The 9,745-nt window shown below is 26.1% G+C and overlaps 2 protein-coding genes across 2 annotated transcripts in view; one reads left to right on the top strand and one right to left on the bottom strand.

The window, feature by feature from the left end:
- The window catches only part of LOC126894382 (ras-related protein Rab-39B), a gene marked incomplete in the record, with an annotated part of 6,166 nt that extends 4,559 nt beyond the window's left edge, over positions 1-1,607 (top strand). Inside the window, 1 exon segment of the mRNA XM_050665354.1 lies at positions 1,136-1,607. Coding sequence (XP_050521311.1) covers positions 1,136-1,273 — 138 coding nt within the window.
- Positions 1,350-7,039, bottom strand: LOC126894360 (SET and MYND domain-containing protein 4-like). Its single transcript, XM_050665311.1, has 9 exons — positions 6,672-7,039; positions 6,182-6,326; positions 5,837-6,009; positions 3,574-3,802; positions 3,203-3,425; positions 2,769-3,139; positions 2,531-2,662; positions 2,096-2,297; positions 1,350-1,812 (listed from the first exon to the last, which is right to left on the bottom strand). Exons 1-9 carry the CDS (start codon positions 6,973-6,975, stop codon positions 1,612-1,614), a joined length of 1,980 nt encoding a protein of 659 aa, XP_050521268.1. The 5' UTR covers positions 6,976-7,039; the 3' UTR covers positions 1,350-1,611.
- Between the last annotated feature and the right edge of the window lie 2,706 nt (positions 7,040-9,745).

The raw sequence follows: 9,745 nt of genomic DNA on the forward strand, positions 1-9,745 counted from the left end.
AAAAAAAAAAAAAAAAAAAAAAAACACATCATAGTAAAACCAATACCTTCTCAGCTTCGCATCGAAGCTAATAATAGATTTACAGCCACAAAATATCTTAAAAGACTCATTCAAAGCATCGCTTTTACTTTTTTTCGCTGAACTTCCTGAATCATTTTCAAAAATTAAAAATATAGCTGCAAAATACTTCAGTATGTTTGGATCCTCTTACGTGTGTGAACAGGCCTTTTCTCATATGAAAAATATTTAAAATCCATACCGTTCACGCTTAACTGATGACCATCTCCACCATATACTTAGAACCGGCACAAGTAATTTTAATGTGGAAATTGAAAAAATAATAAACAATATCCAACAACAAAAATCCCATTAAGCCTATTAAGCAGTTGTAACTTCCATACTTTTATATTATAATTATATTATTAAAAACTGTAATTTTTATGTTCTATTATTTTAAAGTTTTAAACTCTTTTTAATTTATGAATGTGGCCCGGGAATCTAAAAAGGTTGCCAACCACTGCTATATAGAGTGATCAATTTAAGATAAGACACTCATTTTCTCAGATACTATTAAATATTTTCAATCTTTATAAAGGAAAATATTGTTTGATTCAAAAAATTCTACAATATTATGTAGTTCAATAATGTTTTTTCAATCTCTATAAGTATGAAATACTTTAACTTTAATACCAGAAGCATCAATAATCTGTTTCAATGACCTATATATTATCATTTTTATTTTTACTATCATTAGTAATAGATATAACAAATAAATTGTCAAAAAAAAACCTGTTTATGTCACAGAATAAATAATGACTACATATATCAAATTATCAATAATAAATTTGTGAAAAATCACTAAACTTAGTTTAGTTAAACACAATAGCAAAAAAATGTTTAATTTAATAAAAAATATAAGAACGATATTTTTTATCTATCATACCTATTTGAAAAAAGTAAAAATTTTTTAATCAATATTTTCTTTTGAAAATTAAGAATTTTCAAAAGTTTCCATGAAAATGAGTGTCTTATTTTTAATTGATCATCTCGTAGATATATTTCCATCTAAAGTTCATTGTTTGTTTGATTCTATTCAATGTTCTATTATTTATTACACTGTATATATTATTTCCAGATTTATCATAGAATAAAAAGTGGAGAATATCAAATGGAAGAAGGTTGGGATGGTATTAAAAGTGGGTATTCCCATCATTCAGCAAACATAGACTTTAATAACTATATTGAAGCTGAACCAGCAAAATCATGTTGCTAGCCTTTCTTCTATAAACATTGACATACTTAAAAAGTATTATCTCTACACTGAGATAATGGTGTTTTTTGAGAAAAACTTAGCTTTAACAATTTTTGTTTTGACAAGTTTTAATTGTAAGAATAAATGTAAAGAACTATTTAGAAAAATGGTACAAAAGACTAAAATTTATGATTTATTTATATAGACTTTTATTGATATTACATGTTAATAGATTTATAATTTTTTTTTGCACATATATTTTTTATAATGACTATAATTTCTAGGCTTTATATGAATTGTATTAATTATATTTATGAATTATCTTAAAAATAAACTAATAAAATACTGACAACTATACACTATTTAATTATTCTTTTTTGCTTATTTCCTAATGCTAGTATACATTTTTTTACAGCTTCTTGACATAAATGATAATCCTTAAATGGTTGTACTAGGTGCTTGTGAAATAATGTCAAGAGAGATGACAATATTGGTAAAGCCTTTAGATAATCTCCATTACCCATACAAATTTTTGCTTCACTAAATAAACTTTCAGTTTTCTGAAATGATAAAAATTTTACATTATATATTTTTTTTTATTAAAAAAACAAAAATTTTAAATATACAGCCAATAAAATGTTTAATATAAAATAAAAAGAAACGATTTGTTTATTGGAAAAATTGATTTATTTTCTTAAATGAAATTTTATTTTTTTAAGTACTTAAAAATGAATAATGAAGTATGAATAATCAACAATAAAAATGTCATCTTATTTCTGTCAATGTTTTATTGTTGTTTTTAGTCTAGCGTTTGTTGAACTTCAAAATAAAATATATATATACCTGTAGAACTTTTAAATCTTCAAATAAATTGGTGGATTTAAAACATATATTACATTTGGCAGTAAAATCCATAGATTCCGAAGAAATAGTGATTGCATTTTTACAATTTGAGCATTTAATTCTGAGTGATCTGCTCATTTCCATTTCATTATACAATGGCCAATCTTGAGAACACGCTATACAATGACATTCAAACCAATACCTATTTAATTTACTTATGTAACTATATAATCTAATTTAACTCTGATTTACAATTAAAATATATATTTTTATTTTCTACGAAAATAGTAATTACTTTATGAAGATATCAATTTTTTTCATAATTAAATAAGTATAACTTAAAAAAAACGTATTATATATATACGATGTTTTAGTATTAAGTATGAAAATTTAATTTCGTATGAAATATATCAATTTTTGTTTAATTTGTATCACCGTTTTTTAAGTGTATTCTGTCGTTCATCTTTAGTGTGGAATGCAAACATTGGTCCATAATTTTCCGTTATAGGATCATCAACGTCTAATTCACGAATAGTCTGTACAATGACACTAGTACCTTTGTGATACCTATAAAAATGAAAGCAATATACGTAGTATTTTATACTTCACTTATTTTGATAAAAATGAAGTAGTATGTGATTTATCACACACCATTTAAAAATTTAATACATACCTAACGACGCATGGGTTACAAGAATGATTGAGTAATGCAAGTGTTGGATAAACAGAGCCGCCGATAAAAATTGAATGTTGATCATTTCCACTAGAATCTTGTATTTCTGAAACTTCGAAAGCGTTAAATTGAAGAAGTTCAAGATGGTGAAGAATTAAACTTCCTATGAAAGCTTCATCGTCAGTTAAAAATTCATTTTCATTATCATGTTTTGGAAAGTAATTTGTCTTTTTCAAATTCCACAAAAAATATGTTGCGAGGTGAGCTCTATGTAATATATCATGAATAGATCTTGACTCACGATGAGTGACCAAACTATACAGATTAATATAATCATTGGGTTCATATTTTATACTTGGTAATTTAGATTCCTGTAAAATTATACATTTGTAAAAATTACTTTATTAATTTTGAATTTTCACACTTCCAATTACCTGCAGTTTATTTAAATAAAATTCAATGCTAGTAAAGTATTTTAATGGTTTTTGAGTTATGATTCGAAGAGCAATTAAACAAGAAATTGATATTTCATGTGAAAATAATGTTGGCATCATTAAACATTCAAAAGCATGATATGATTTCATAGCAACTTCCTTACATGATTCATCACAAAACGCTACATTACTACAACCAGGGCAAGGAAGTGGTGCGATTAACCTGAAAAATCCAGCAATTTTAAAATGCGTACTTATCAAACTTACTAGTACTGTACTAGACAACAAAAAACTAAATCATCCTTTTAAAAAAATTCAAAATGAAAGTTAGGAAATTAGTACTGTACAAATATTGTGCTATAAACACTTACTTATTAAAACAATTGGTACAATGTGAATGGCCATACTTTTGAAGTAAAACAGAAGCATAGGCCTTTTCAATAAGAATCACTTTACCTACAGGGATATTTCTGGAAGCTCTAGCATGCCTTCCTTCTAATGAGTTATATTCTATTTTCATTGCATTTGTTGCTGCTGGGTACAAATCATTTGGAGCTCCATATAACTTATGACTATCCTTATTATTTTTTAGCTCAACATCTATGATAATAAAAGGCTTAATAAATATTATGTTATCTGTATTTATAAATACTGTATTATTTATTAATAGAAACAACCAGTGTCACATACACATGAATATGCGCATATATATAATATATTTTGCAGTGTTGGGATAGTTCCTTTTTAAATGGAACTCGTTCCGTTCCCCGTTCATTTTCTAAAATATGAACTCGTTCCAGATCCTAGTTCTTTATATTAAGAAGGAACTTGTTCCAGATCCAGTTCCTCCAAAATAAGAACTCGTTCCACTCTTCGTTCCTTTTATGTAACCAAGTTATTTAAAAAATTGTGGTAATGAGATCATGATAACGGTCATCAATGATTTTCATCAGCAGTCGAATACAAAACAAANTATTAAAATGTACAGGAAAAATTTTCTTTTTGTTTATTATATTTCATATTATTATGAATTCATATGTCATAGACTTATTAATGTTTTGACTAGGAATGCATGATATTTTACGAAGTTAACATGACCTTGAAAAATATGAGGTTTAATCAAAATATTAGTCAAGTATAATATTCAAGATATTTAATGTATTATCATATGATTTCATCTTTAATATCTAAACATTTCGTCATTTATACTGCAACAGTACGGAACTCAAAATTTGATAAAATTAATGTCTTGGAATATTTTTTTATATGTCTTTTTTGCGAGACTCACAGTTTTATTGTAAGTTGTTCAAAAGTTATGTGTGTAGCCGGTCAAGTTCCACATAGCTCGGATTGGCATTACCCCTCTCAATGTAATGACAACAGTCGTGTCCGGCACTACCGGTACCTTGCTGTCACTACGTCTGTGTACGCGGTTGAAGTTATACCGCATCTTTTGGGTCTGATGACTCGTGGCCAGTGAGCTGGCGTTTTTTAATTTTATTCTATTGTTTTTTGGTTGGTATTGACCTGTTTAGGCGACAACCAACAGTCTATATTACCCGTTACATGCTATTACGCGAGTGCACAACTGAAATAAAGCAGCGGAGGTTGACATTCCATACGTAAAAGGAATAATTAATTGGGAAGCGTTTGGCAGTCAATTCAACGTTAATTACACTATGGACGGCTGATGGCTGAGTGATGTTTTGTTTTGTTTGTTTTTTACGATTATTATTCTAATGTTAATATATTGATATATTGAATATTTATTAGTTTGTATATATATATGTATAATAAAATTACTGTTTGGAATTAATATTATACGATTGTCAAGTAAAACCCTCCGATCCGTCATTTATGTTAAGATAATTAACTTAACGTTAAAAGTATAATGTCGTGAAATAATTTACTCTGGGAATTATAAGTTTCGTTTCAATATATTTTTACATAAGTTATGTAATTAAATACAAATAATTATAACCCCTTGTGGTTTATTAACCACAGCTAAGATAATTGAAGTTGTATATAGTTGGTTTGTAAAACATATCGTTTCCCTTGTTTAGATTATTGAATGAAATAAAATACATGAGAGTTATTTAGATACTCTCACATTACAAAAAAAGTTAAGTTTAATAAGGAAATTTAAATTAACATACGGTTTGATTTTAATTGTATTTATTCTCCCTGCTTGTCTCATCTTGTGTTAGTTTTAGTAGTTAGTGGCAGAAATAATGAGCTATTGATACTATTGTACCGAAAAATATGTTAAAAATATAGATAAACATACAACTACAAAAATTATAGACCTTTAAATTTGTGACGTTACAAATGGTCGCTGATTTTAAATGTAAAATAAGTTCTTAAAATCATCTTAATTTAAGAGTATTAACGAGGCTACATTTTTTATGAATTATATGTTTGTAAAATCCGCTAATTTTTCTTCACTGTATGTTTGTGTAGCCTCAATAAAATGTTATAAATATTATACATGCGAGTAGATGCAAGAAAAAAATTATGTATATCATAGACAAATTGTTCATTAAATGTATGATTAAGACTTAGCCGTTAATCCCCAAATAAATTTACTTTGCTCGCCCCTTTAAATAATAAATGTACACTTATGACATAACATACCTTTTTTAGCATTTTTATCTTGGGAGAGCATCGCAACCATAATTTGAACATCCAGCTGCCATTTTCGCCTCTTTTCTAGAGATAGATTCGAATCATCTAATGTCTGTAAAGTCGCTTTAAATGATTCAAGTGCAGATTTCAAACGATTAGTAGCTAACAGACATTTAGCTTTCCTAAATTGTTTCACTATTATTATTATTTTTTAAATAATTCAACTATATATTATTATTCATTAACTATAAGTTACTGTTCCTATCGGGCAAGAAATTTATTTTTAACTGTCATACTAATCCTAAGTTAAATGCCCTCTCTATTATATCCTAAGTTTCATCCCTACTTTCTAACCTTTCATAGACTTTATATCGGAGCTCATTTGGATATTCATGTTCAAATGCCCTCTGGATATCTGCAATTGCTAGATCATAGAATTTCAAATGGTAAAGACACGCTGACCGGTTGGCATAGAGAATTGATAATTGTTTCAGCCAATCTATAATACAAGTTAAAAGTAAGAGTCTGAATTTATATGAATTTACAAATTTTATTTGAGAACTGCCAATTACAAAGTCTGGAAGCACTTTAAAACAACGTATAAAAAAAAATCTTTCTTCAGAAGTAGGAATTCTATTTTCAATAGTTCATTGAAAGTTGAAGTTGTAGCTGCATATATATTTAGACTTTATGGATTAAAATATGAAGAAATATGTTATCTTTTAAGTACGAGATAATATAGAAAAATTAATTAATTACATGGTTAAAATATTGACGATTATAGACTTAAATTTTAATATCTTCAAATAAATAATTCTTAGAAACACTTCATGTATTAGCTTACCATTAGTAACTTGAGGACAATATAAAATCGCTATGCTGTACCAATGTAATGCTTGAATATTATCTGATTTTTGAAAATACTTAGTGCCTGTTTTTTTAATTTCCAACACTTTAGTACCATTTTTTCCAATAGCCCGAGATTGTTGTGATTCATCTATATCAATTTTTATGCTTTCATTATATAGACGTTCATAGATATATTTAATCTTATCTTTATCATTGAAAAAGTTTGAAAATTTATCCAAATCCTCAGTGTTTAAGCTGTCTCTAAATTTAGTATGTTCATTTAAAAATGATTTATGCATTGCCACTGATAACTCGTTAAATCACTTTCATACAATTTACACATGAGACGATGAATGAATGGTTATCATGCAAACAGTCCTCAAATTATTTTTAGAAATTAAAATTGGAACTTCTCCAACCAATAGTAGTATAAATTTTGTATCATATAATAGCCTATGTAATTTTTTAGAATGCTTAACACGTGGTTAATATAATATGTTAAAATATAACACAATATTAATTCCACTTCAAAAAAAAATATATTATTTCATTATCTAAGTTAAAAAATAACTAATGAGCATAAATTCTGAATTTTTTTTTTAAGTTAATTAGTTAATTAAATATAATAGCTTAGAGAATAATAGTCGTAAATCCTCTTTTTCTAAAAATCATATTTTCAGTTTCATTAGGTAAAAAAAATTATCTTTTTTATGGTGTATACAATTATTTACTTAAGGTAACGCATGATAATCAATAGACTATATCAATAAAACTTATAAAATATATATAATAATATTAACTTAAAAACATTAATATGAAACTGACAATCTTTATAACTTTTAATACAATTATCATTTTGTTGAAATAAAAAAAAAAAAAATAACTATTGCTCTCTTAGACTAGAGTTTGAATGAATATTTTAGGTTCGATGCGAAGCTAAAATATTATTGTTTTACTATTTTGTGTTTTTATTTTTTTTTGTCTGTTACCACATTTTCTCAGCTTTCACCGAACCGATATCTTTCAATGATACGTCAAAAGATCACAAATTGTTTCTACTTTCTTTAATCCTACACTAAATTAAAGCTATATAATGCACTTAAAGATGAAAAAATTAACTTTTTTTATATATCTAGAAGATATTGTACATTAAATCCAATTAACATAGCTTTCAATAAAAATAGTCAAATATCTACACTATACAAAACTAAATCAAATTATAACTTATTTAATTTATCTAATTTTAAAGTATCTTTATGGTTTTCAAAAAGAAAGACGTGATTTTATAACAAAAGACAGGATTAAAATGAAAAAACTATGATTTTAATGACTGTCGGATCGCATTAAACCTAAAATAACTTTATATATTATATNCACAGGGGGGGATTTAAAAAGACAACTTTTTCACAAAAAATTAACTTTTTCAACTTAACTTTTGAAAATGTTCCGGAACGTCTGACACTTTTATATATATCTTAAATTAAAGCTAATGTAATATACTTTAATTTGAAAAAAAAAAATTTGACCTCTGGACTTGTCTTCATGGTGAAAATGGCTATCGAATGCTATTTTTGTGTGAAAATTCTCGATTTTATNAAATGTTATTATTGTGTGAAAATTCTCGATTTTATTTTTTACATTTTTAACTTTATATTGCTATGACATATTGAAAAGTGTATGGATCAACATTATTTTTTTATGAGAAATAATATTTTTTAATAATCCCTTTTTCATTCTACATACTTTATCTTAATTAGGATATTAATAATGAACTAGCAGATAGCTTTTGGAATAGTCCACCAATTTTTTAAAATAAAACAGTATCTAAAGATTTGCATCGAAGCGTTTTTTTTTTATAGTGATTTTAATCACTGTCAGATATCATTATACTTGATCCATCTATACCACGTCACCACTGTGCCGCGACCCCCCTGTGCTGGGTTTTTNACATATTAGCCAATAAAGTAATATAAATACCATTATTACGTTATAAATAAAAAAAAATTAATACTTAAGTTGTCCGAGATTATTTAAAACAATCATATATCAACAAATATTTTTTCGTAAAACATTCTTACGCATAAAATATATGAAAAATAGTTTGAAATCTAATTTATAATACTTGACAAAATTGAATGTAAATTCTTAAAAAATAAATATACGTTTGTGCGCAATGTATAAATAATTTATACACAATTATTGTGTTTTAGCTTTGATGCGAATTAGAGAATTTAATTTTACTATGATGCATTTTTTTTGTGTCTGTTACCAGACTTTCTCAGATCTCACCGAACCGATTTCTTTCAATGATACGACAAATATGTCATAGCATTATAAAGTTAAAAATGTAAAAAATAAAATCGAGAATTTTCACACAATAATAACATTCGGTAGCCATTTTCACCATGAAGATAAAATAAAGTCCGAAATTTTTTTTTCGCATAATAAAGTAAATTACATTAGCTTTAATTTAAGATATATATAAAAGTGTCAGACTTTCCGGAACACTTTCAAAATTTAAGTTGAAAAAGTTAATTTTTTGTGAAAAAGTTGTCATTTTGAATCCCCCCCTGTAGGCAGGTAAAAAGTCAGATTTATAAAAAAAATATACCAAATGATAGGTAAAGACATCATGCATCTACAAAAAAAAGAATTATATTGATCCATACATCTTTCGAGAAGTTATAGCATTATAAAGTTAAAAATATAAAAAAGAATTTTTTTACAAAAATCGTATTTTTTTTATTAAGTTTAATGTCTGTTTTCACCATGAAGATAAAATAAAGTCCGAAATTTTTTTTTTACCATAATACAGTATATTACATTAGCTTTAATTAAGATATATATAAAAGTGTCAGACCTTCCGGAACACTTTCAAAAGTTACGTTGAAAAAGTTCTACTTTCTATATGCATTTTTATGTTTTGAATCCCCCCTGTATTAAGGGAAATGGTTTGATTTAAAAAAAAAGTATGTCTAATTAAAGAGGTATATAAATACTACTCCTCATGAAAAATTTGTAATGATCCATACATTTTTCAAAAAGTTATAGCATAATAAAGTTAAAAAT

Source organism: Daktulosphaira vitifoliae, unplaced genomic scaffold (genome assembly GCF_025091365.1).
Source record: "Daktulosphaira vitifoliae isolate Bord-2020 unplaced genomic scaffold, ASM2509136v1 Scaffold_1, whole genome shotgun sequence".
Classification (NCBI taxonomy): Eukaryota; Metazoa; Arthropoda; class Insecta; order Hemiptera; family Phylloxeridae; genus Daktulosphaira; species Daktulosphaira vitifoliae.